The 27618-nt window shown below is 41.3% G+C and overlaps 1 protein-coding gene across 4 annotated transcripts; it reads left to right on the top strand.

Moving 5' to 3' along the window:
- On the top strand, window positions 1-26535 carry UTP6 (UTP6 small subunit processome component). Of its 4 annotated transcripts, XR_004972895.1 has the most exons (20): window positions 1-187; window positions 1669-1753; window positions 4854-4895; window positions 5135-5227; window positions 8003-8050; window positions 8665-8728; window positions 10188-10306; window positions 13900-13977; window positions 14922-15003; window positions 15482-15563; window positions 16662-16846; window positions 17391-17470; window positions 17828-17905; window positions 20881-21060; window positions 22186-22266; window positions 22462-22571; window positions 23336-23402; window positions 23545-23705; window positions 24331-24403; window positions 25329-25398. XR_004972895.1 is itself a non-coding variant. In XM_036340872.1 (19 exons), exons 1-19 carry the CDS (start codon window positions 96-98, stop codon window positions 25484-25486), a joined length of 1797 nt encoding a protein of 598 aa, XP_036196765.1. In that variant the 5' UTR covers window positions 2-95; the 3' UTR covers window positions 25487-26535. The 4 variants fall into 4 exon arrangements, 3 of the variants coding, with proteins under 3 accessions (XP_036196767.1, XP_036196766.1, XP_036196765.1); XM_036340872.1 differs by lacking the exon at window positions 23545-23705 and having other exon boundaries at window positions 2-187; window positions 25329-26535; XM_036340874.1 differs by lacking the exons at window positions 23336-23402; window positions 23545-23705 and having other exon boundaries at window positions 25329-25410.
- Window positions 26536-27618: the final 1083 nt, after the last annotated feature.

A 27618-nucleotide genomic window follows, 5' to 3' on the forward strand; every position in this document is an offset into this window, starting at 1 on the left:
GCGAGCGTCCGGGCGGGGTCTCCGGAATAGGTGGGCCCTTCCAGCGCGTGCCGGAAGTTGAGAGGCGCTTGGTGGGGTTCTAGGGTTCGGACCTCATGGCGGAGATCATCCAGGAACGCATAGAGGACCGGCTCCCGGAGTTGGAGCAGCTGGAGCGCATCGGACTGTTCAGTCATGCGGAGATAAAGTGAGCTGAGGACGGAGAAGCGCTGGGGCGGGCCGAGGGGAGGTTGCGGCGCGAGCGTGCCTGTGTGCCGGGGGCAGGGATGGGAGCACCTGGCTGGTGTTTATTTTCCTATCGTGGCGGAAGCCCGTCTCTAGATGTTGACGATGCCTAGAATTAACTTCTCATTTTACTGCAAGGGGACCCGTCCCGCAAGACATACTGACAGCCCTTCAGGGAGCCGGGTCTTGGGGCTGTAAAGGTGATAAGACCAGGGTCTCTGCCCATCAGGCGCCGGTGGTGGGGGAGACGCGCTCGGATCGCAGTGCGGTGTGTACTGTGCGGTGACCGGAGATGCTCTGGGGATGCGGAGAGGGCACGAGGGCACCCCGGAGGAGCAGATAAGTCTTTCCAACAAGACTTGAGGACGGGGCCCATTTAATTCAATTTCCTGTTCTGCCCCAGGGCTTAGCCAACAATGTCTGGTATAAAATGGGCACTCAGTAATTGGTTAACATTAAGTCTAATAGTTTTAAATGGTTTTCTGCCTCTGTTTCTTCATTTTACAATGACTGTGAATGTACTAATGTGATTACGGGGACCCTTAAAGTAAACATCGTTAATGAAATGTAACGTATCAGTGTGGACTCTGAATAAGGGCTCAGTGAATGTTGTTATTAACTAGAGACAATTATTGGTCTTGCATATCTTGTATTCTCCTAAAATGCACATTTTGTGTGTGTATTCCTTAGCTGAATACAGAGTCTTCTCTCGTAAGTCCTTGTAGAAATAATAAACCTTTCTATGTTGAGACAATCTAGGTTTTGGAGTGTGTGTGTGTGTGTGTGTGTGTGTGTGTGTGTTTAGTCTGCATGTTGGGAACTCAGAAGTAAGAGGAATTTAGGAAAGAGTTGATTATTATTAAAACTTAAGTGACCTGAATTTGGAGTAAAAGGAATCTTTATTAATGGCAAATATAAATGATGCAAAATATTTAAGATTTTTATTTTGTTTTAGTTTTTTGCTGGTGGGAATGTTAGTGGTTCTGGCAATTAAGATGATTTTCATGAAAGTTTAAAAATATATCCTGATGCCCTTAAGAACACAGAAGTAATCATGTAAGAGAATACTTGCTTATGAAGGGTAATTGGGAATTATATGTTTTGGTAAATATGTTTTAAATATATAAAAAATTAAGAGACTTAACAAAACCCATAGTTATTTAACCTTTGCTTTTTAAAAAAATACTTTTTTATTGATTGCAGAGAGAGGAAGGGAGAGGGAGAGAAAGATTGAAACATCAACGATGAGAGAGAATCATTGATTCGCTGCCTCCTGCATGCCCCCCACTGGGGATCGAGCTGGCAACCAGGCATGTGCTCTTGACCGGAATCGAACCTGGGACCCTTCAGTCCGCAGGCTGACCCTCTATCCATTGAGCGAAACCGGCTAGGGCTAAGCTTTGCTCTTTTCAAGTGTTACATTTTAAATGGCTTTCTCCTCAGGGCTATCATTAAGAAGGCTTCAGATCTAGAATACAAAATACAGCGAAGAGCTCTTTGTAAGGAAGACTTTATCAATTATGTTCAAGTAAGTGAATAATTTCATGACTTTTAATCTCACACATTTTAAATTAATTGAACGGCCAGCTTGATGTCAATTTTCAATGAAGTTCTAGAACTGATGATTAGACAGGTAACTTATGAACAAAACAGGTGGTTTGAGAACAGCATTGCTCCACTAAAGCTTTAGTTCTTGGCAAACAACATTTATTTATTTTTTATGGAGTTAGTAGATCAGAGACTGCCAAAGACACCACATTGTGTATCAGGATTTCAGCAAGCGACTTGACAGACTCTTTTAAAAAAGCCTTTATTGTTGAGAGTATTACAGATGTCCCCCGTCCCCATTACTCCCTTCCACCTATTCCCGCCCCACCCCAGGCCTTTACCACCTGTTATCTGTATCCATAGGTGTTGCATCCTATATAATGAAACCCGAATATGCAAGTTGACTGAATGGTGGAATGACCGGTTGCTATGACATGCTATGACCACCAGGGGGCAGACACTCAATGCAGGAGCTGCCCCCTGGTGGTCAATGTGCTCCCAAAGTGGGGGAGTGCTGCTGAGCCAGAAGCTGGGCTAATGGCTGGCGAGCACAGTGGCGGTGGTGGGAGCCTTCTCCCGCCTCCGCAGCAGATGGGCGGTAAGGAGTGAGGGGTGCTGGACTGCAAGAGGCCCGGACTGTGAGAGGTATGTCTGACTTAGGGGCCTAAGCCAGCAGTCAGACATACCCTGAGGGGTCCCGGACTGTGAGAGGACATAGGCTGGGCTAAAGGACCCCCTTCTTCTCCCCTCCCTCCCCCGCCCTGCACCAATGTCGTGCGCTGGGCCTCTAGTATCTATACATATAAAATCCTAAATGACCAAATGACCGGTCGACCGGTTGCTATGATGCTCACTGACCATCGGGGGACAGAAGCTCAACGCACAGGATCGGGCTCCCTCCTTTCTGGATTGGGCCTGCGGGGATCGGGCCGAAACTGGCTATCCGATATCTCCCGAGGGGTCCTGGATTGTGAGAGAGTGCAGGCCAGGCCGAGGGACCCCACTGGTGCAAGAATCCGTGCACCAGGCCTCTGGTATGCATATAAGATCTTTCATTAATTTCTGACCAACTGTCTCTTATGGGGGGAAAAAAGGAGAGTGAGTTTGATGATAGTAGCTGGTTGGAAAGTCTATGCTTATGTGTCTGTAAGTGTCAATTTAGAAAGAGGTTGCCACAAAATTCTTCAGTCCTGTAAATGAATAGAAGATTTGAGTGAGGATAAAATATATATGCTAGCCCGGCTGGAGTGGCTCAGTGGTTGAGTGTTGACCTATGAACCAGGAGATCATGGTTCGATTCCCAGTCAAGGGCACATGCCTGGTTTGTGGGCTCGATCCCCAGTAGGTGGTGTGCAGGAAGCAGCCAATCAATGATTCTCTTTCATCATTGATGTTTCTATGTCTCCCTCTCCCTTCCTTTCTGAAATGAATAAAAATATATTTAAAAAGTATATATATATACATGCTAGACTAATTTTCAGATGGGGGAGAATAGCTACTATGTTGGATGACAAAATCAGGATTCAGAAAGAACCCAATAACAAGATGAAATGTTATAAGACTAAAGGTTCTGAGCTTGAATTAAATAAAACTAATGGGCCCTGGCTGGTGTGGCTCAGTTGGTTGAATATCATCCTGTGCACCAAGGGGTTGCAGGGTCGATTCCTGGTCAGGGCACATGCCCAGGTTGTGGGCTTGATTCCCAGGAGGGAGTGTGCAGGAGGCAGCTGATTGATGTGTCTCGCTTATTGATGTTTTTCTCCCTCTCCTTTTCTCGTTTTCTAAAATCATAAACATATTAAAAAATCACAACAAAATCCTAATGATATATCCAACCTGGCTAAGAGTCTTCTATTTGAAAGGGGTTCTAGGGCTCATAGTAAGTTGCTAACTTAAAATCAGCCAAGAGCATATTGTGTCAAAAAACAGAATTTAATGGATTATGTTAATGAAAGTAGGGTGTAGGGTAAGTTGAACAGAGGATATTGCAAGTAGTAGGCACTCAGAAGATGTTGGTTTGAAAAAAAGTGTGGAGCAAGCAGTGTGTTAAGCTCAAGACTACATTTAAGAAGGACTTTGAAAGGTTGGTTGGAAGGCAGCCAGGATGGAAACCTCCTTCTAGGAGGATTTATTGAAGGAAGTAGAGGTGTTTAACTGTCAGGAGACTTAAGAAGTGGCAAATCACTTCACTCTTCAAATATTTAAGAATTGTGTGAGAACAACATAAACTGGTGAACAAAAACAGATCCAGAGACAGAGAAGCATCAATCAGACCATCAAACCTCAGAGGGAAGGTAGGGGAGGGTGGGGGAAAGGGGGAGAGATCAACCAAAGGACTTATATGCAAGCATATAGGCCTAACCAATGGACACAGACGTCAGGGGGGTAAGGGGTTGGGGGGTAATGTGGGGATAAGGACACATATGTAATAACTTAATAAAAACAATAATAAAGGCAGTACAAATAGAGGAATATGAAAAAAAAGAATTGTGTGTGGATTAGATTGATTTGTTTAGTTTTACAAGAGTGTATGACTTAAATAAGTAGATTAAAAACATATAAACACACACTTACATATATTTCCACATCCCCCATTTGCACACAACCATATAAACTTGCTATGAGGTATAAGAGGCATTTTATTTTTAGTATTTTTTAATCCTCACCTGAGGATATTTTTTCCACTGATTGCTAGAGAGAGTGGAAAGGAGGGAGGAAGGGGGGGGGCGGGGGGAGAAAGAAACATTGATGTGAGAGACACATCAATGGGTTGCCTCCCACATGCTCCCTGCAACCGAGCTACATGCCCTTGCCTGGAATTGAGCCCGAGACCCTTGAGTTTGAGGGTCTGTGCTCTGTCCACCTGAGCCATAACAGCTAGGGCATATGTGTATTTTTCAGTTTTGTAGAAGTAAGGTGAATTTTCAGTGAATGCTAGACATTTACTGTAGATGATGCTTTTTGATAGCAAATTACCTTCTACTTTCTATTCCTGATTTTAGCTAAATGTATTTCCTACATATGTAAAATGTTATAATTTTTCTTATTTTTGTCTTTTTTGGTATGTTTTTCTTCCACAGTATGAAATTAATTTTCTGGAGCTGATCCAGAGAAGAAGAGCTGTAAGTAGATGATTTTCTGGAAGTTTGAAAAAATATCGAATGAAATAGGGTGGCTCTATAGCTAGAACTTGGGTTTGGGAAGCGGTTGGCATTGGTAAGTTGCATGATGATGTACTCATAATGGATGTTTGTAACTATTTGCTTTCTCTGTCAGTACTGTTGAATGACCAAGTAGGAATGCAGCTTTGGATTAATGTAATTAAACTGAGGCTTTGGTTTTTTTTTTATGTTCTTTTTAGCGCATCGGGTATTCATTTAAGAAGGATGAGATTGAGAATTCTATTGTACACCGGGTACAAGGCATATTCCGACGAGCTTCAGCAAAGTGGAAAGTAAGTGATCAGAGCTTGCTTAACTGTAAGAGATGTGAAGATATGTATTATACATATTATGACGTGGATATTCCAATGTATTGTCTATTTCTATTCTTACCTTGGGTGTCTCAGTACTTGTTCTAATGATGGTATCATTACTTGAAACCACTTATTAAACCATTAAGAAAATTGATCTCACCCTGGCTGGTTTGGCTCAGTGGATAGAGTGTCGGCCTGCAGACTGAAGGGTTCCAGGTTAGATTCCGGCCAAGGGCACGTGCTCGGGTTGTGGGCTCGATCCCCAGTAGGAGGTGTGCAGTGGGCAGCTGATCAATGATTCTCTCTCATCATTGATGTTTCTATCTCTCTCTCCCTCTCCCTTCCTCTCTGAAATCAATAAAGAAATATCTACACTAATAAAAGAGAAAAATGGTAATTGGTGTATGACGCTACCCTTTTCATTGGCTAATCAGGGCTATATGCAAATTAACTGCCAACTAAGATTGGCAGTTAAAACTGCCAACAAGATGGTGGTTAATTTACATATGTAGGCACAATGCAGGGAGGCGAAAGGGAAAGCAGGAAGAAGCTCCCTGCCACTGACAGTGATCAGAAACCCAGGGGGTAGCTAAGAGCTGGGGGGCAGGGCAAAGGCGCCTTTGCCCTGCCCCCCAGCCATGATTGGAGAATCAGGTGCCTTTTCCGCCCTGGCCAGTGATAGCAGGAAGTAGGGGTGGAGCCAGCGATGGGAGCTGGGCACGGTCGAAGCTGGCAGTCCCAGGAGCTAGGGGTCCCTTGCCTGGGCCTAAAGCGAAGCCCACGATCGCGGGGCCGCTGCAGCTGCGGGTCCCCGCTGCCCGGGACGGACGCCTCAGCCAGAGGCGTCCTGCAGGGGCAGGGGCAGAGCCCGCGCGATCGCGGCGCCCCCCGCTGCCACTGCAGGTCCCTGCTGCCCGGGCCGGATGCCTAGGCCAGAGGCGTTAGGCCTGGGCAGGGGCGGAGCGTGCAACCGCGGGGAGCTGGGGGTCCCCTGCCCAGGCCTGACACCTCTGCCAGAGGCCTCAGGCCTGGTCAAGGGGCCGATCCGGTGATTGGTGATCGGAGGGTGATGAGGGTCAACTCCTCTGGCTGAGGCATCAGGCCTGGGCAAGGGGCAGAGCCAGCAATCGGAGGAGTCTGGGGGTCCCCTGCCCAGGCCTGATTCCTGGGCCAGAGGCATCAGGCCTGGGCTGGGGGCAGAACCAGTGATGGGGGGAAATGAGGGTCCCCTGCCTCTGTCAGAGGCGTCAGGCCTGGGCAAGGGGCTGATCCTGCGATTGGAGGGTGATGGGGGTCAACGCCTGAGGGCTCCCAATATGTGAGAGGGGGCAGGCTGGGCTGAGGGACACTCCCCCCCCCCCCCAGTGCACGAATTTTGTGCACCGGGCCCCTAGTATATGTATAAAAAAAGTTGGTCTCATTACTTTATAGTTATTCTGTGAGGATGGTGCTTCAAGCAGTGGATTTGATACATAATTAAGGATCAGAAAGTTGTTTTGATATCTCTAAGGAAAGACTTAGATGTGGGAAGGTAAATGCTTAGAGTAGGGACAGTATCTCAGTAACTTGATTTTCTTCAAGTTCAGCTCTGGGACTGGGACATATTATATACACTAGAGGCCCAATGCATGAAATTTGTGCAAAGGGGCTTGGCCCTCACAGCTGCGGCGGCTGACATCGGCCCTCGCAGCCCTGGCTTCGTCCAGAAGGTCGCCCAGAAGGTCATTTGGCTGTCTGGTCTAATTAGCATAGTATGCTTTTATTATAGGTTATATGGGAAGTACTTTGGATTCCTTGGAATGACAAATTTTGGTTTGCTATTCTTTTTAATTTTTTTGGTAATCCAAACCCAGGGCTATTTTTCCATTGATTTTTATTTTATTATTTTTTAATATATACATTTTTATTGATTTCAGAGATGGAAGGGAGAGGGAGAGAGAGAAACATCAATGATGAGAGGGAATCATTGATTGGCTGCCTCCTGCACGCCCCCCACTGGGGATCGGGCCCACAATCCAGGCATGTACCCTTGACTGGAATTGAACCCAGGGACCTTCAGTCCTCTTTCCTATGCTCTATCTGCTGAGCCAAACTAGCCAGGGCTCCATTGATTTTTAGAGTGTGGAAGGAAGGGGGAGAGACAGAAAGAGAAACATCTATGTGAGAGAAACACATAGATTGGTCGCCTCCCACACATGCCCCAACCGCTGCACGCACCCCAGGCTCGAGATTGAGCCTACAGTCGAGGAATGTGCCCTTGACCGGAATTGAACCTGAGACCCTTTAGTCCTTGGGCTGACGCTCTATCCACTGAGCCAAACCAGCTTGGGCTGGGTTGTTATTCTTGATTGAGACCATTTAAAAACTGCATTGAACAAATTGGATAGACAACAAATTTTGTCTTGGAGCATGGTAGGTGGTAGTAGGGAACAGATTGAGTTATTGTGGTTAAGAGATCTAAGGCCTTGATGAGGAAGAGCCTAATATACTAAAGGCGGTTTGCCAACCGCGGCTCGTGAGCCACATGCGGCTCTTTGCCCCTTCAGTGTGGCCGCGAAGTTTCAATCGCACTGTACGTGCGCGCCTGCACGTGGTATTTTGTGGAAGAGCCACACTCAAGGGGCTGCAGTTTGCCGACCACTGCACTAAAGGGTGTCATAACTGATGAGATTTTCTGAAATCTGCCATTATTTCAAAGTTGTTTTAAATATAAAGTTCAAATTCAGGCAGCTTATTACATTGCTTTTCTTGCAGGATGATGTTCAACTTTGGCTATCCTATGTAGTCTTCTGTAAGAAATGGGTGAGTATTTTGGACAGCGTGTCTTGCTCCCTCTTTCCTTCTTTTAGTTAGTTGGCCTTTTAAGCCCCATACTTGACTACTGAATTCCATGTTTTCTCCAAAGGTGTTAGGGTGAACAAATGGGAAAAGAACCCAAGAAGGCTGAACTTCAGTGTAACATTTGCATATCTGAATGATTCAGTGGCTTTCAATTCAGTTGAAAAGAAAATGATCTTTATGTTCATTAAAGTTGAAAACAAATTTTTTAAATTTTATTTATTTTTGAGAGAGGGAGGGAGGGAAGGGGAAAGAGAGAGAAAGGGAGAGAGTGAGAGAGAGTCTTGTATGTGTCCTGCTTGGAGATCGAACCCATAACCCGAGTGCATCGGGACAACTCTCCAACCAACTGAGCTACCCAGCCGGGGTCTGAATTTTTTAAAATTTATTTTATATTTAGGATATTTAGGTACAGTGGTTTAAGTAGAAGAAAACTATGAGTGCCTTTGTATGCTTACATGCCCCTAATGATAGCCCCACTGGATTTTATAGATGGTAGGGGTACAGGACAGATCACTTAGAGATTAGTAGCAGCGATTTTGCTGTGTAGGAAGTTTAATTTTTCTTCCTCTTTTCAGGCTACCAAAGCTCAACTTAGCAAGGTATTCTCTGCCATGTTGGCCATTCATTCAAACAAGCCAGGTATGGTGAAATCCTTGTCAATTCTTTTTATACCTTTTATGTAGATGCATACTATTTTCCTGATAAATCGAAAAACTTATTTTGAGAATGTGAGCTTAGGTACTCGGCCTCAGGAGACTTGGTTCCTGAATAACTGCTTCTTCGTTCATCTCTGCCTGCTGTGTACTGTGTCAGGCATTATATCTGTAAAAGAAACTCTTTGGTCCTTTGAGGGACATTCTGTTTGAAGGCAGTCTTATTTAAGGGTTTTCAGAAACTTCCAGGGGAAAAGATTAATACAGATTTATAAGAATGACTGGCACAGAGTAGGTGCTCATGTTTTGTAAGAGAAACACTTCTCTTGTGTATACTGTGTGATGGTACATTATTTTACAGTGGAGCTGCTCCTGTGCCTGTTCTCAAGTATTAGGCTCCCCTAGATATTTTACAACACATGAGTCTCAATTAGGCTACATTTGGGACGAGTTTATTCAGAAGAATACAGCAGGACAGCGTAGGTGCCTTTCTTCAGTAGAGTGCTGCTGGCACTTCAGAGGCTAGTAACGGTTCAGGTGTGAGGGGATGAGTGGGTAGAGGAGCCACTCTGGCTTAGAAGACCCATGGATGGGCATAGCTTCAGGACCCTAGCCTAGTCCAGATGTGGTTACCAAGCATAGGTCACTTTTTTTTTTAAATGTACTTTATTGATTTTCTACACAGAGGAAGGGAGAGGGATAGAGAGAAACATCGATGAGAGAGAAACATCGATCAGCTGCCTCCTGCACACCCCCTACTGGGGATGTGCCCGCAACCAAGGTACATGCCCTTGACTGGAATCGAACCTGGGACCCTTCAGTCCGCAGGCTGATGCTCTAGCCACTGAGCCAAACCGGTTAGGGCCATAGGTCACTTTTACCAAAGGTAATCTTGTTAACCTTTATTAAGTTTATAGGGAAATGGTTAGAATGCAAACTCAAGTTTAATTTCCCATCTAGAAGGACAAAAGTTTTGCTTTTTAAGCCTTTATTCCTAGCAGGTATGATAAAAATTTATTTTAAAAATTATGAGCCATTTAAGAAAATTATGGACTGTTTTAATTAGAGAAAAGAGGAAAATAATTTTATTTCATTGATTCTAAGATGCACAATTTTTTTCCAGCATTTTATCACTTTTAAAATTTGTATGTGACTTCAAATGATGTTGACTTTAGATCTGATGAAATAGTAATAGAACCATAATAACTACTTTTAGATGTTAATATTTACCTGTTTTCTTTAGGATATTCTTTGTAATTTTATTCTTTGTAATTTTAGATAAAGCAACAATACAGATAACCATTACAAACTCCCTCTCTCCTTTTCCTTCCTCTTTTGATAGGATTAAAAAATTCTTTCAGTATTAAAATTGGAGCATTCATTTTTTGTGTGTGTGCCTAAGTTAGTTACTTTATTAAAATGAAGTCTGATGTTTTCATTTATAGCTTTGTGGATTATGGCGGCCAAATGGGAAATGGAAGATCGCTTGTCTTCAGAAAGTGCAAGACAACTCTTTCTTCGAGCTCTGCGCTTTCATCCCCAGTCTGCAAAACTTTATCAAGAAGTGAGTGTGTGTGTTCATTCCATGAGAGAGATGTCTCACTTTGGTCCTCTGGAGACACACATTCTTTAAGTTAAAAAAAACTTGGAATTACAGAGGCTAGGGGTTAGTAGGGAGTTGCTGGAGAAAGGGGGCTAGGAGGGTATATTTTGGCCAGTAGTAGGTTTTGACCCTGTGCATCCTCTAGGTCAGTGGTTCTCAACCTTCTGGCCCTTTAAATACAGTTCCTCATGTTGTGACCCAACCATATAATTATTTTCGTTGCTACATAACTGTAATGTTGTTAATGTTATGAATCTTAATGTAAATATCTGATATGCAGGATGGTCTTAGGCCAGGGGTGGGCAAACTTTTTGACTCGAGGGCCACAATGGGTTCTTAAACTGGACCGGAGGGCCGGAACAAAAGCATGGATGGAGTGTTTGTGTGAACTAATATAAATTCAAAGTAAACGGCATTACATAAAAGGGTACGGTCTTTTTTTTTTTTTAAATTTTACTCATTTCAAACGGGCCGATCCGGCCTGCGGGCCGTAGTTTGCCCACGGCTGTCTTAGGCGATCCCTGTGAAAGGGTTGTGCGTCCGCCAAAGGGGTCGCGACCCACAGGTTGAGAACCGCTGTTCTAGGTTGTTAGTGAGACATTAAAGCTGCTACCTGCCCATTATGGTTGGGAGGGGTAGGGAACTGGACCTTACCTTTTTCAGTTGGGGGGCAGGGGTTCAGCCATGTTTATACCTTTGTTCTTATTTTTTTCTTCCCTCTCTCCCTCCTTCCCTCCTGCCCTTCCTCCCACTCACTTCTCTTAGCCTCTCTCCCTCCTTCCTGTCCTTTTCTTCCACTTCTCTTCCACCTCCACCCACTTACCCCCTTTTGCCTTCTCTTCCCCTTTCTTTTCCATTTTCTTCTCATTCTCTTTGTCTCTTTTTCTTGAGGTAGGTACTTTCTTCCCTCCTTGGTAGACTTACTTCCCCTTGGAGGGGTACACTGGGACAATGATGGCTGCTGTACTTTTGATGAGAGAAAACCAAACAAATGTTGGAAATGGTGCATTATTAGAAACTTTGCACCCTTTTCTGAGGTATTTAGTCTTCAAATGAAAATTAGACCTCCATGCTGAGGGGAAAAAGATAATGGGTTTTCATGCTAATAGGTATTGTAGCTGTCCCAACCATATTTTTTTTTGTCTTACAGTAATTTAATGATGTTTTATATTGTACTCTTTTTTTTAAAATACATTTCATTGATTTTTTTTTACAGAGAGGAAGGGAGAGGGATAGAGAGGTAGAAACATTGATGAGAGAGAAACATTGATCAGCTGCCTTCTGCACACTCCCTCCTGGGAATGTGCCCGAAACCAAGGTACATGCCTTTGACCAGAATCGAACCTGCCCTTGAGTCCGTAGGCCGTCGCTCTATTCACTGAGCCAAACTGGTTAGGGCTTATATTGTACTCTTGATTTCCTTTGTTTTTCATATTCTACTAGACATTCCTTTGCTGCCTTGATTATTTTTATTGAAAAACTATTTGTAAGAATCAGTCTTCCCTGCTGTTAGAGGGTTATTGTATGGTATTTTTATTTTTTCCCCATCACCATTTATTTCCCCTCTCTTCCGCCTCTATCCCACCCCTCCCCACCCCCACCCCCGTGTTATTATTTTACATGTTTTTTGGAGGCTTTCAATAAATGTTCATACTTGTATTTTCTAAAATGGGAATAGATTTATTGTTTATTCTTATCAAAAATAATTAGAATTTATTATTTCATAGAAAACAGTTCTATGAAAAAGTAACAGGAAAAGTATTCTTATCACCCATACTTTATGCCAATTACAGATATTTAAAACAGGTTTTATTTCTGAAAAGTAGGACTATAACATTCTTGTGTTCTGTATTTTTATCAAATACTAGAGGCCCGGTGCACAAAATTTGTGCATGGGTAGGGTCCCTAGGCCTGGCCGGCGATCAGGGTAGATTGGGGCCTTCCTTCCCCAGGCTGCCAGCTGCTGGCTGCCGGCTGAGGCCTTCCTTCCCCTGGCTGCTGGCTGCTGGCCAGGGCCTTTCTTCATTCTGTGCCGCCCCCTGGTGGTCAGCGCCCGTCATAGTGAGAGGTCGAACTCCCAGTTGGTTGAACTCCCAAGGGGACAATTTGCATATTAGCCTTTTATTATATAGGAGGATATAATGAATATAGTTCCATGTTAGTCTATATTGATCTATAAGTAGTGGTGTTCAAACATTTTGGTCTTCTTTCAATCTTAAATTACTGAGGACCTCAAAGGTCTTTGTTTATATGGGTTATAGCTATCAGTTTTTACTTCATTGAAAATTAAAACCAAGAAATCTAACAATAGTTATTTAAAAATAAATTCATGATATGTTAATACAGATTAATTATTTTTAGATGAAACCTCTTCTAAAACAAAGTTGAAAAAGAAGAATGGCATTACACATTTTTGTTAATGCCTCGGATACCTGACTTAATAGAGGACAGCTGGATTCTCAGATCGCCTTTGGCATTCAGCCTAGGGCAGTGGTTCTCAGCCTTGGCTGCACATTAGAATCACCTGGGAACCTTGTTAAAATCCTGATTTCTGGGCCTCATCCTCCAGAACTTCTGTTTCTTTGTTACTAATGATGAGGCCCAGAAATCAGGATTTTAACAAGATTCCCAGGTGATTCTAATGTGCAGCCAAGGTTGAGAACCACTGGTCTAGGTCTGTGGTCGGCAAACCACGGCTCTCGAGCCATATGCAGCTCTTTGGCCCCTTCAGTGTGGCTCTTGCACAAAATACCACGTGCGGGCACGCACGTACAGTGCGATTGAAACTTTGTGGCCCATGCACAGAAGTCGGTATTTTGTGGAAGTGCCAGTATTTTGTGGAAGAGCCACACTGAAGGGGCCAAAGAGCTGCATGTGGCTCGCAAGCCACGGTTTGCCGAGCCGCACTTTGCTGACCACTGGTCTAGGTGATAGGGCCCATTATATAGTCTCTGAAAAACTTTAAACTCTTAATATAGTAAGAGTAAAAGGCAAGGAATATGTTAGTATTATTATGAAAGTAATTTACATCTTGCAGACCACCTAAAAGAGTATCGAGAACCCCTACATTAGGATTGTAGTACATCATTAGCAAATCATGTTAATCATGCATTAGTTTCTCTTTGTATACCTGATATTATATGTTTGCCATTGATTTTTACTTCAAAATAATTACAGATTCTCAGCAAGTTACAAAGATAATACAGTGAGGTCCTGTGTACCATATACTACTTAGTTTTCCCTGATGGTTACATTTTATAATAGCAAAGTAGTATAACATCAAAGCCAAGAAATTATTATTGGTATAATGTGCATATATTTCTTTTTCTCCTCGCCTGTGTAGATTTGTGTAGCCATTGCAATCAAGATACAGAACTATTCCACCATCTCAGAATCTCCCTCCTTATCAGTGCCAGCTAGTTTCATAGCAGATATACCACTCCCCCAGGCTTTCCCAGATCCAATTATTATGGCTAAAAAAAGGGCGTCTTCTATGTTTCTAATTAAAAAAAGTTATCTCCAAAGCTTTTCAGTTCATCATTTCCCTTCCGTAGTACTTCAGGATGGAGCTGATGCATGCTGAGAAATTGGGGAAGGAAAAGGAAGAATTTGAGAAAGCCAAAATGGATTTGGTAAGAGCCTAATGTGTTGTAACTTATTAAAAATGTATAGTGTTTTGAGCTGCTTAGGTGTAAGAGAAAAATCTTTGGAATGTATTTTTCTTTCCAATTTAATGTCATATTTGGAAACTTTGAGATGAGTCTGGAGTTGACCTGGTAAAGTGGGCTTAGTAATAAAAATGGAATTTTATGCTATAAAAATAGACATTTGGACTAATTGTAGTGATCCTCAAAATTATTACTGATGGAATGGCCAAATGCTACTTTTTAATACTTTATGATTTCATGAAGTGACATATTAATGGAGCTTGAAAAAGGTTATGAAATGTGTGGTTTCCGGTCTCCTTTTTTATATAATTTTTTATGTGACAGAATAGTTTTAAAGAAAGAAGTTTCAGAATGTTAGAACTGAAAAAGGAACTTTGCTATCATCTATTGTTGCGGTTTTGAACTCTGAAATTAAAAAAAAATTAATTGATTTTTAGAGAGAGAGAGAGGAAGGGAGAAAGAGAGCGAGAGAAACATCCATCTGTTGTTCCACTTATTTATATATTCATTGGCTGATTCTTGTATGTGCCCTGACCGGGGATCGAACCAACAAACTTGGTGTATTGGGACGATGCTCTAACCAACTGAGCTACTTGGCCAGGGTTCTAAAATTTTTCATCCAAATAGAGTTGTACATAGAAGGGTCAATAGGGCATGTAAAATTTGACCTATTCTGGTCTAAATGGGGAGTGAGGCCTTAAGCCAAATGATCCCGCACCACTCCAGGAGTTCGAAGATTAGCGGTCTTATTCAACTACACATTTTCTAAGTGAGGGAATTGTCAGAGAGAGATGTGATTTGCCAGAGATTATATGGCACAGGTAGTCTAGGACAGTTCATTTTTATCCTATTCTTTTTCTACTTACTTCAACTACCTGTTAAGTTACGTTCAATATAACACTCTTTAGGGAAATCTTGATTATCCTGAAGAAATCCTTACGGGTGAGTTGGCACGGATCATCTACAAAAATTCCATAAACATAATTAAAGGTAGGTATGTTTTGAAAATCTCTTTATGATGGGAAAGTGAAACAGTTTACTTATAATGAGGAAGACCTTTAGCTAATTTTGAAAATTTGTTAAAAATTCTATTAGAATATGTATAAAACTCTGATTGTAGGAATAGTGTCCTATTTCTTTCAGAAAACTTATTGCCCCTAGGATATACTTGAACATTTCAATAAGTTTTTATTTAGTACTTAATTCATGTGGGGAGTTGAAATAGATGATTTAATACATTTCTTTATGCCCTTAAGAAGTTTAGAATAAAGCTACAAGTACTTATAAATACTCCAAAATATAAATAATGGCTTTGCTTGTGTAATGATACTATGGGTGATCTTTTTTTTCTGCTTTGTCCTATTTCTCAATTTAAAACAAACTAACTTCAATACATCAGGAAGGTGGTACTTTTAGAGTAAGGTGATACTTCAGAGTCTTAATTTCTCTCCCACTTTTTAAATTTTAGGTGCAGAATTTCATGTGTCACTGCTTTCAATTGCACAGCTATTCGATTTTGCTAAAAATCTGCAAAAGGAAATTTATGATGAGTAAGTAAAATAGTGGAAAGGTGGATATGGTTGTTCTTATTTTGTGGTAAGGGTTTGTGGTTGGATATTTACAAAGTGGGGAAGAAGATACCACACTAAATCTTTGGAGGGAAGCCTCGTTGTAGGACCATTGTACCATAGTAAATCATATTAAAAATATATATTCCTGAAGAAGTTGTTTGACTCACTACTGGCTTCCCTTGGAAAATACTTTGCCTTTATTCAAAAATAAGTAAATCCTATAATTTTTATAAAAATCTGTATTTCTGCTTTCCTGGCATGTCTTGTGTGTGTAAAATGAGAGTTGTACTCATGAATGTTTATTGTTGAGTTCTGCAGGTGACTTTATTTATTTATTTTTAATCCTCACCTGAGAATATTTTTCCATTGATTTTTAGAGAGAGTAGAAGAGAGAGGGGAAGACAGAGAAATATTGATGTGAGAGAAACACATTGGTTGGTTGCCTCTTGCACAAGCCCAGACCAGGGCCCGGGCCGGGGAGGAGCCTGCAACCAAGATATGTGCTCTTGACCAGAATCGAACCCAGTACCCTTTGGTCCACAGGCCAACGCTCTATCCACTGAGTCAAAACAGCTAGGGCACTTTATTCTTTAATTCTGGTTATATGGTTGTGAATTACTTGGAGCCTACCTGTGGGTACTTCACTCTGAGGTAGTACCCCTTCCTTTACAGGAGATAAAGTAGAATGTGGATCTGTTTTCTCTTTAGACAGCCTCAGGGTTTTGGTAAAGGATTAGATATTGCTTTTTCTCTGCCTTTATTTTAAAAATGCAAGAGCCTGGCTATATATACTAAGGTTCTCCAGGGCTCAAGGAGGATTGTGTCCTCATATCTCCCTGCTGATTTGACTTTGAGAGCTAACTTGAAAGTTAACACTGAAACCTAATAAATGGCGACAACTCTGATCATCCATAGACAAAATTTATACCGTGAGTGTGAAGGTAACCTGAAGAGCCTGTTTATGGTATCGGATTGTTAAAGGGCTGCCTTGGGTACATTTATAGAGCATAGGGAACTGTCTTGGATATCTGAATCAGTCTCCTGCCATAGGATTCATGCCAGTAAGCTGTTTTCCAGCCTTCAGGCTCTGCACACAGATGACCCTCTCACTTGGGATTACGTGGCACGGCGAGAATTAGAGATCCAGCCACAGCCAGGAGAAGAGCCGCCTGCGACAAAGCAAGCCCGAGCCCTGGAGATGGGCCGGAGGGAGGAGCGCTGCTGCGCTGTGTACGAAGAGGCAGTCCAGACTCTCCCTACAGGTGAGCCGCACCAAACCACGGTGCGGTGTGGAAGCGGTGGCGTTCATGACGGGAGACCCAAGCTCCCGTTCCCGTGACCAGGTCGCTTTCAGGAATCTCCGGTAGTCTACAGTGTACTTGGCTTTCCAACCTGTTCTTTCTCTGGTGGTGAAAGATGAAGGTTTTATGACCTTCCTTGACAGTAGTGATATATATATGTATGTATTCACTTATTTGGGGAAGTGATAATAGGAAGATTGTTTAATTATAATTCCTTAATTATCTTTTAATATAGATTACTTCCTAATTTTGTAATATTGAAGTATTAAGAGGGCATATATAACATGGTTTTCGATTTTTATATTTATGTCATTACTCAGTTGTTTTTTCCCCAGTGTTTGAGATGGTTTATTGGCTGTAATCAGAATAGCTATTCCCCTCCGCTCCCCCATGAGATTAGTTTAATCCCTTCTTCAGAGGAGTTTTCCCTTCAAAGGAAAGATGTATGATGATTGTTAAACTAAGAATTGGTGATTGATCAGTGGAATCTTTCTGACGTTTTCAGAGGCCATGTGGAAGTGTTACATCAGCTTTTGCTTGGAAAGATTTGCTAAGAAGACAAGTAATCGGTCCCTCAGAGGGCAGGTAAGGACATGGTCACAGGGCTGAGGAGAAAGTGACTACCTTTTGACAGAAGGACAGACTGTTTTGGGGCCTGGGACAGCTTCCAAGAAGCTCATGCTTATTGCTCTTTCTCCTTGAGTGACCTGTCATTCTGAAGGTCTGAGTCTGCTTTGCCCTTATCCTGGTCCCTGGGTCGGGAGGTGCTCTCTTGCTGGGCTGTGCTTGGGGCAGCTGTCCAGCTCATCTGATCATAAGTGAAACCACCTCGGTCCCTTCTCCCAGCTCTCATAAATGTGCGAAACTGCATTTGTTCCTATCAGAGGCCAGCAACCTCTGCTGGGATCTTTGTGATGAAGTGAGGCATTTTTCTGGTTCCAGAGGCTGGAAAGGACCATGACTGCATTCAAGAAGGCACAGGAACTCAAACTTCTACCAGAATTCCTCTACAAGCAGTGGGTAAGGACACCAACACATTCACTGCAATCATATGTGTTCAGTTCCAGTGGGTTCGTGCTGGTGCCATTGTGATACACATGGTATGTGACTAAGGCCATTTGGAAGTTTGGTATGTGGATGTAGAGAGTATTTACATTTGGCTCTCAGTGTTGGTTGTATGATAAAATGAAACCTGTACCAGTAAAGGGAAGAATGTTATAGAGCGGGAAACACTCAGAACCAGGAGTCACTGTTTGGGTTGGTTTGTCCACACTTCCATCTTTTACTGAACATGCCTTTCCTAGCTTTAGTCTAAATGCCTGGCCCAGGTTAAAACACATTCGATGTGTTCCCTCTGTTTCAGAAGCTGACATTCTAGTAGGAGGCATATTAACCCATTCCTACCCCCGGGTGGGTAAGGATTATTACAGAGACCAGAGTCATGTGCTTAGGAGTACATAGTTCTAGATCAGGTTTTGCCACTTAAGAGCGAGGTGACTTGGGCAAATCACTTAACCTTTCTGAGTTTGATTTTAAAATAGTGATAGCATTCCTTGTTTTTGCCATGTCACAGAGTTGTTGCGAGCATAACATGAGATAATGAATGTGTTAGTGTATTTAAATACCTTTGGAGGGAACAAAAGGACCAAAATCTTTATATTTGTTTAGTGCCTTTGATTTGTATAACTCCTGTTTCATATCAGCATACAATTTTTATATAATTACAACTAATGTTTTGCTATTTTGTATTCTATTATTTTTACATTAACATTCAAAAATACTTTCTACGTATACTTACATGGTGCATATCCTGTACAGTAGACTATTATATTATACCACTACTGAGGTGCCCTTCTCCCGCTATAGCATCTATCTGGCAAAAAGCCCAGACCTGGGTGAGTTCAGCTGCCCCAATTCGAGTTATTGAATGCTGGACAACAGTCCCACCCTGTATATCCAGATGGGCTTTGCTTTGAGTATTGTCTTGGCAGTCACACTCTGTCCTTATTGCTTATTTTGCCATTCACCACTCTGGCTATTTTAAACATCCTCTGCTCTCCAAATCTCTCATTTTGTTCTTCCTAACCCTATCACTTCATCGCTCATTCAGTGACCTTGCCTTTAATGAGAGTGCCTCAACATACTGCCGCTGAACTAAAATGCTTTGCTGATTTCTACATCCATCCTTTGTCCAGATGAATCCCCACCGAATGTTCTTTTAAAATTGATTATCAGATTATTCTGTGGCTTTCCACTGTCCTTTGGGTAAAGCTGCTCAGTGTCATTAATTTGGCCCCTGCCTGTATTTCCAGCCTCTTTTGCCAGCCCTGCAGTTTACATCCTACTCCTCCAGCCATTCTAAACTTGGATTTCCTTTTGTATCCAAGCTGTCTCTCACCTTCAACCTCTTGCATATGCTGCCTGGAATCTCTGCTTTCACTTGACTAATGCCTGCTTTTTCTTAAGTCTAAATGGTGCTTCTTTATTGGTTGGAGGCCTTTCTCATCACTGCCATAAACCATGCTTTATACTTCGATAGCAATGATGCTTTTTCTGTCATGGCACATATCAAATTGCTAGACTAGAGGCTCTGTGGGTGGTAGAGAATGCACCTGATATTCTCATGATTGAATTTAGCAAATACAGCATGCAATAAAAATCTTGCTGAGTGAATGGATTATATACTCCCCTTTTATTTGCTGTTTCACAGTTTTATAAAATTGAATTGGATTTAGGTTTTTTCCCCTTGTTAAAATAGTGTGTTGCCTGGCTGGCGTGGCTCAGTGGTTGAGCGTCGACCTATGAGTCAGGAGGTGATGGTTCGATTCCTGGTCAGGGCACATGCCCTAATTGTGGGCTCAATCCCCATTGTGGGGTTTGCAGGAGGCAGCTGATCAATGATTCTCTCTCATCATTGATGTTTCTATCTCTGTCTCTCTCTCCCTTCCTCTCTGAAATCAATAAAAATATATTTTAAAAAATAAAATAGTGTGGATACAAGCATTTTTGAACAGATTAGATTTCCTTCTATTGATATACTTTTGGGCTATATTTGTTAAAATATAATTCCCGCCGAAACCGGTTTGGCTCAGTGGATAGAGCGTCGGCTTGCGGACTGAAGGGTCCCGGGTTCGATTCCGGCCAAGGGCATGTACCTGGGTTGTGGGCACATCCCCAGTAGGAGATATGCAGGAGGCAGCTGATCGATGTTTCTCTCTCATCAATGTTTCTAACTCTCTATCTCTCTCCCTTCCTCTCTGTAAAAAATCAATAAAATATATATAAAAAATATATATATATAATTCCCAAGTATAAGTTACAAACACTTTTATGACTCTTGCTACATAATGCCAAATTATATTTTAGAAAAATTGTACCAGTTTATAGTGTGCTCAGCTCTGGTTGAATGAATAAACTTTTAGTTTCCTTACCAACCCACAAATACTGGTTTTATCTTTACTGATTTTTAAAAAAATAGATTTTTATTGATTTCAGAGAGGAAAGAAAAGGGAGAGAGAGAGAGAAACTTCAATGATGACAGAGAATCATTGATCGGCTGCCTCCTGCATGCCCCCTACTGGGGACCAGCCCACAATCTGGGCATGTACCCTGACGGGGGAATGGAGGGGTGACCTCCTGGTTCATGGGTTGACACTCAACCACTAAGCCATACCAGCCCAGCTCTTTATTGATTTTTATATTCTGTTTGGTGGATATGGGTTTTATTATAGTGAACTATTTTATTAAAAACTTAACTTTCAATCTAAATTATTTAGGCCTTCTAATTTTCACCTCTTCCCTATTTTTGGATACCACTTGGGAGTAGGAGCAGGGAATGGAGGAGGACTTGCAAATTGTTCACTTTGTGCGTGTTTGGCAGCCATAGTAAAAGGCTTAGTGGCAAGGCTGTTGAAACTATTGCCTCCTTTCCCCCCCATTACATAGATAATTTAGCTCTCAGTATTAATTTTCCACTGATCCTTTGTTTTATCTAGATTGAGCTGTTGCGGCAGCATGACTTCCTTAAGGAAGCTCTGCAGGTGGCAGTGGCCGGGATTGAATTGTTTAGAGACTCTGTGATGATGTGGCAGATGAAGCTGCAGGTGCTGATTGATTCCAAGAGCCCTGACATAGCCAGTCTTTTTAAAGAAGGCTTTGCGTCCCTGAAACCCCAGGTCTGTGAGTGTTTCATTCTGTTTGGGAAACCTTACAAGATTTCAGCCAAAGCATAGTTGGAGTGTACTTGTCTCGTGAGAGCTGGCCCTAGAGTATGTTTGTACTTGTCTCATGAGGGCTGGCCCTAGAGTACGTTTGTGATTTAAGGGTCAAGAGTAGAAAAATTTACTTCCATTTAATGGCCTATTTCTAATTCTTTATTTGGAAATTGACTATGTAAAATTTTATATTCCATCTAGATACCCTACAAGTGAGAAATATTAATAGTATATTCTCACTTGCTACAAAAGCTGAGCTTAAGCCTGATTTTTAAAACACGTGTATATTTCTAAACTTTAAAGTTTAACGGACTAAACCTTAAAGCTTTGCAGTGAATCTTTTATATTAGTAGGAAAAAAGTATTCCAGAAGTTAAAGTGGGAAAAAAATCTTACTTATTTTATTGCTCATATGCGTGTGCCTCTGAGACATGAGTGAAGGTTAAATAGTTCAGCCTAGATAATTAGTACTTGTGTTGTGGGCCCTAAAGAGCAGAGACCTCGGTAGGTATAGGTATGACTAGCTATCGGCTGTTAATTAACTAACAGATAATCAATTATAATAACTACTAGAGGCCCAGTGCACGAATTAGTGCACAGGTAGGGTCCCTCGGCCTGACCAGTGATCGGGCGGATAGAGGCCATCTCGCCCAGTCCCAATCAGGGCTGATCGGGGCCGGCTGGCCAGGGGAAGGGGTCCATGGGAGGTTGGCCAGCTGTGGGAGGTTGGCTGTGGGAGCACATTGACCACCAGGGGGCAGCTGCTGAGCATCTGCCCCCTGGCGGTCAGTGTGCATCATAGCGATTGGTCAACTGGTTGTTCGGCAGCTTAGGCTTTTATATATATAGATAGGCAACATTCCCCAACATAAGGGAACTAGAGTTAACAGGAGAGTATTGCTTTGGGTGACTTGTTTAGAAGGCTGTATTCTGGCATGTCATTCCTGGTCACAGAGGCTTCTATCAAAGCGAGGACAGAGTGGGAATGAATCCATGATTGTCTTAGGAGGAACGTGTCTTTATAGTGACTAGTTTTCAGAGTGTAGTGCTAAGCTCTCATTTCCTAACTTTTTTTTATTATGAGCAGGTTTGTCTGCCATTGTGGATTTCTTGGGCAGAGTGGTGTGAAGGTGCCAAAAGCCAAGAAGACACTGAAGCCATCTATAAGGTATAGGCCTGCTCTGAGTTTTGTAGTGGGTAGGGAATGAGCAGATAGGATTACTGGTTGGCTAGCTTTAGGGTTATTTCTATAGCAGCTCTTCCTAAAGCACTATTTATTGAGCAACCTGGGATGGCTCTGGGAAAATGGGTTTTGATATTTATAAATTTCCTCACACGGCTGTGTCTTTTTTTTGAATTGTAGAAAGCTATCTTAGCTGTCACGGGTGCTGACTCAGTCACTTTGAAGGAAAAGTACCTGGATTGGGCTTATCGAAGCGGTGGCAACAAAAAGGCCAGAGCTGTGTTTAAAAGGTACTCACAGATGTCCATAGCTGTACTGGTTCTCCACTCCGCACGCAGCTCCTCATACACGGATTACATGTGTCACAGATAGTATCTGAGGAAGTAGTCCCAGAGGCTTTTCAACAAGTTTTATTTATTTGTTTTTTTGAACAGTAAAAGCAAGTCATACCTATTATGAAAAAGAAGAAAAAAGAGATAACTAAGTATTCATTCTAATCCCTCCATCAAGAGAAAAACTCATGTTGCTATATCATCTTAAAATTTGTCACATATTTGAAATTATACTATAATTACATTTTATTTATCACTTTTATTGGTGAACATTAAGCCTGGCCTTTTCCCTATCATTAATAATTCTTCATAGACATTATTTATTAAAAATAGCTATATGATATTCCACTCTGTAGATGTGCCGTAAGTTATTTGGCACAATAATACTGCTTTGATGAACATTTCTGCACAAATATATCCATGTTGGAAACCATTACCCTGTAAGATATTCTTAGAAGTAGAATTATCGGTCTCTTTCAAAAGACCTTGGGATGTAGTAGAAGAGGGAACTTAAGACTCTGAAAGTGAGAAAGAACGGGAAGAAAGCCGGAGAGGAAAGAATTTGGTGGTGGTGAAGAGTATCATTGGAGATTGAAGCATTGAGTGACTGGTGGTTAAGTCCAGTCCTTGCATTGAATTGTGGGCAGATTCTTATTGAACCACGTTTTGTGGTGGCGGTGGCTATCATTATGGAGGATAACGGTGTCCCCTCTACTTTTTAGTTTACAGGAAAGCCGTCCATTTTCAGTTGCTTTTTTCAGGAAAGTAATCCAATTTGAAAAAGAGCAAGTAAGTGTTCTTATCTATTCATTTCTTGTCTGGGAAAACGGATTAGTGGTTACTAATTTATGGCAGCATTTTAATATTTAAAAAGCTCATTATAATACAATATAAATTTCTTGTCCCTTTGTCTAATCCCTTTTTTTCATAGAGATGGTTTAGAAATGGTAATCAGGCAAAGAAGAGAAAGTACCTCTCGGGAAATTGAATACTTAGATGTCACCGCTTATAGGAAGCCCTCCCTACCAGGCTGGGCGAGGCACTGTTTCTGCCTCCACAGCATCCTGTTTGTCTCTTGTATTGGGTTATGAGGTAAAGAGTAGGCACCCAGTAACTGCTTCTGATACATATATATATACATACATACATATATATATACACACACACACACACACACACACACACACACACACACATATTTGTTACTAATGTTGTGGCCCCACCCCATAACAAAGAAACAGAATTTCCGGAGGATGAGGCCCAGAAATCAGGATTTAAAAAAGATTCCCAGGTGATTCTAATGTGCAGCCAAGGTTGAGAACCACTGTGCTAGAGGCCAGGTATTCAAAAGGAAGACATCCCTAGCCATAGGGAGTAGAACCTTCTGCATTTATTTATTTCAATCCTACTCCTCCCCCAGGGCTTTCAAATATACTTTGCTGTGAAGCTTCCATATTCCTCTCACTGAGAACTAAGGCTTTTTCCATGCTACCAGGGCAAAGTGCTTTCTATCACTAACTTTTACTTCACTCTGGAAGTAAATGCGTATGACTTTTCTCTGAATAAGTTGAAAGCCAGGCTATGCTCATCTTAAGCCCCAACCCTCCTCTCCTTCAAGTACCTAATAGATGGTAGCAGTTTAACAATGTGTTTGAAATGAATTTGTGACATCATAAGTTAAGGTTTTGAGGCAAGACTGTCTGATTATTTTTGTTAGGAATCCTGCAAAATGGCGAACTTGAGAGAATATTATGAGAGGGCTTTGAGAGAGTTTGGATCTGTAGATTCTGGTAAGTAAACTTTAGCTATAGACACAAAAGTCTGTTTGCATGTGTGATATGTAACCTATCAGTGTGGTTAGAACAAACAGTGTTTTTTAACTTTTGGGTCATGGCCCTCTTTGAGAATAAAACTTGCATCCTTGCCCTGCCTGTTCCCTCACTTGGTACATAAGTACTGCAGATAAAACTTTACTTATAATTTCAAGTTCACAAGCTCAAGAGTCCATAGGTCTTCTATTAATTCTTGAATAGAGGAAGATTTGATTGGTTTGTTCTTTTAAAAATGTGGCATTTGTAAGGGAAAGGTTAATAATGTGGTCAGAACAAATAGGAATGGGAGTTATAGTAAAGGGGTGGTGGCACGCTAATTGACGTTAGTTGTCAATGACTGTTGCCGCATTGTCCTCATGTATAGGACTTGCAAACCATACTTCTGGGTGTAGGTATGGCATGTAAATTCGCACTCAAAAACTGACATGTATAGTTGTTAAATCCACATTTTAAAAAATGCATTAGTTCTTAAGAGGTTTCAACAGACCTTCTGATGGAGTGCATGAAAAAACTTGTTTACTAACCCAAACAAGTTTTGTTAAGCATGGTAACAGGGTTATAGTGAACTCATTGAGGTCAGTTTCACCTTGAAAGAGACTCAACAAAATTCTGCCTCCAAAATATTTAGTCTATTTGAGTTTGTAAAATATATAGATTACTATGATTAAAGTGAAGTTTTCTACTTAAAAAAATAGTTTTGTTATATCTAGTGTAAAGATGATGAGAGAGGTATTGTTTCACATAGGGTTCTATGGAAATCACAAGAAGTTAAATTTCTTAGAAATCTTGTGGTACATTGATATTAAATAATTAAGTTTACCTAATAGAGCCGTGTCCTTTATCTAATTATATGTTTATAGTAAGTTTTTGGTTCCCTTTCAAGATCTTTGGATGGATTACATCAAAGAAGAATTGAACCACCCCCTTGGTAGACCTGAGAACTGCGGACAGATCTATTGGCGAGCCATGAAAATGTTGCAGGGAGAGTCAGCAGAGGCGTTTGTAGCTAAACATGCTATGCATCAAGCTGGCCATTTGTGAAAAGAGGAAGACCACAGCCAACCTTGTAAAATAGTATTGTGAGCCCTCTGGGCAGGTTTTGTTAGGAATTCGTCTGCAATTTGCAGACAGGATTTGTTAGGAATTCGTCTGCAATTTGCAGACAGGATTTTGAGATATGTTTTAATTTTGTGTTAATCTTTAATTCCAGGAAAGAGAACTGCTGTTTCGTGGTCAGAGGCTACTTGTTGAGGCTGGATCTACTGTAGGGTCTAAATGTTTTCCAAAATATGTGGAAATCACACACTGATTAGAGTATCTCTAATCTCAACCTTGGGGTGGGTTGAAATTTGGAAAAAGTTCAGTTCTGTTTGTTTATTCTCTCCTTTTATAAAAGTATACATGGTATGCATCTCTTGCAGAAAATATGGTGAGAATAGAATAATGGAAAGAAAATAAAAGTATCCTGCCATATCATTTGGAGTTAAACTTAGTAATTTGATTTCTTTGATCAGAATTGGATTTATTCTCTTGGATCACTCATTCAGTCATTCCTAAGCAGGAAAGAAGGGAAGCTCTTTGGGATGGAGGTAGGGGTTGGAGGAACAGAGCTGGATGTCCTGAGAGCTGGCTGAAGTAGCAGAGAAGGATGCTGGGTATTGAGGAAAAGTCCTTGAAGAAGATTAAGACATTATAAAACTGTCTTCTGTCACTGGGACTGATCTGCAGAGAAATGTTTACTGTGGGGAAGGCCTGGCAACCAAAGGGCAGGCCAAAGGGAGTAGATTAGAGCTTCAGAAGGACTTCAAAGGCGATGATGGAGGATGGCTTGGAGCAGAGAAGGGCATTCTGGGAGCAGGGGAGGCAGTTGGTATTTTATATTTTTATCATAATGTCACTGGGAAAAGCATTCAGTATAGTTTACTTGTTTCACTTAATGGTTTTAAAATAGCCTTAAAAACATTGAATTTATAGTATTCCTTCAAATAGATGAGCCATTACTTATTTTATTAATCCCCTGTGGCTGGCCCTTGTCATTTGCAATTTTTTTAAAATTATAAATGCTGTTAATAAAGATTCTTATCTTTTTATATCTCTGGTTATTTGTTTAGTAGATTGACATCTGACAGAATTATTAAAGGATATAACTTTTTAAAGGAATATTATGAATTGCCAATTTGCAATTTATGAAAATACTTCAAGCAATGTATGAAAATGTCAGCACTTTCGGCTGCAGTGGATATTTTATATTTTTTATTTTAATAGGTGAAAAATGACATGTGCATTTCTTTGACATTAATGAAAGTGTGTTTTTCCTGGTTCTCATCTTACAGTTTTTGACAGTTTTTTGAACTTTTTTCTTCCTAATCTGTAAGAGTTATTTATATATTAAGAACATTAACCTTTAGTTTGTTTCTCCTTTATTGCAAATAATTTACCCCAGCTGTTTTTTTTAGTGTGTGTGTGTGTGTGTGGTGTGTTTTTTTTTTGACATCCAGAGATGTGTTTTTAAGTGTGTGATTTCTGTTAACTTTTTTGTTTTGTTAATCCTCATGAGAGGATATTTTTCCATTGATTTTTAGAGAGAGTGGAAGGAAGAGGGAGAGACAGAGAGAAACATTGATGTGAGAGAAACACAATGATTGGTTGCCTCCTGCACAAGCCCTGACCAGGGCTGGGGATTGAGCCTGCAGCCGAGGTATGTGCCCTTGACTGGAGTAGAATCCAGGACCCTTCAGTCTGTGGGCTGGTGCTCTATCCATTGAGCCAAACTGGCTAGGGTGATAACCCTTTTTATTTGTGGCCATTTTTCTCAGTTGATGTGTGGTAATACCTTTATCATGTATTAAATTCCTATGAATATTAGCATCTGTTTTAGGGCATTTTCATTTTGAGCTTTTGCACTGTATATGTTTACTTGTCATTTGTTTTAAAATAAGAAAAAATTTCTTTTTCCCTCTTATTAAGTTTGGGGATGTTTATCATTCTAAATCCTTGCGTGGCAGTTTTATTTTAGGAAAGAGATATATGTTGCATGTAAGAGGGTGGTGGTTGGCTTCTTATAGCAAGGCTATGAAGGTGGTTTCCCCGGGGTTATTATAGCCCTATGTCTGGTTCTCACCATTGCAGGTTATGGAAATGCATTTAGCTAGTTCACTTGGAGTTGTACTGTT

Source organism: Myotis myotis, unplaced genomic scaffold, assembly GCF_014108235.1.
Source record: "Myotis myotis isolate mMyoMyo1 unplaced genomic scaffold, mMyoMyo1.p scaffold_m19_p_17, whole genome shotgun sequence".
Taxonomy (NCBI): Eukaryota; Metazoa; Chordata; class Mammalia; order Chiroptera; family Vespertilionidae; genus Myotis; species Myotis myotis.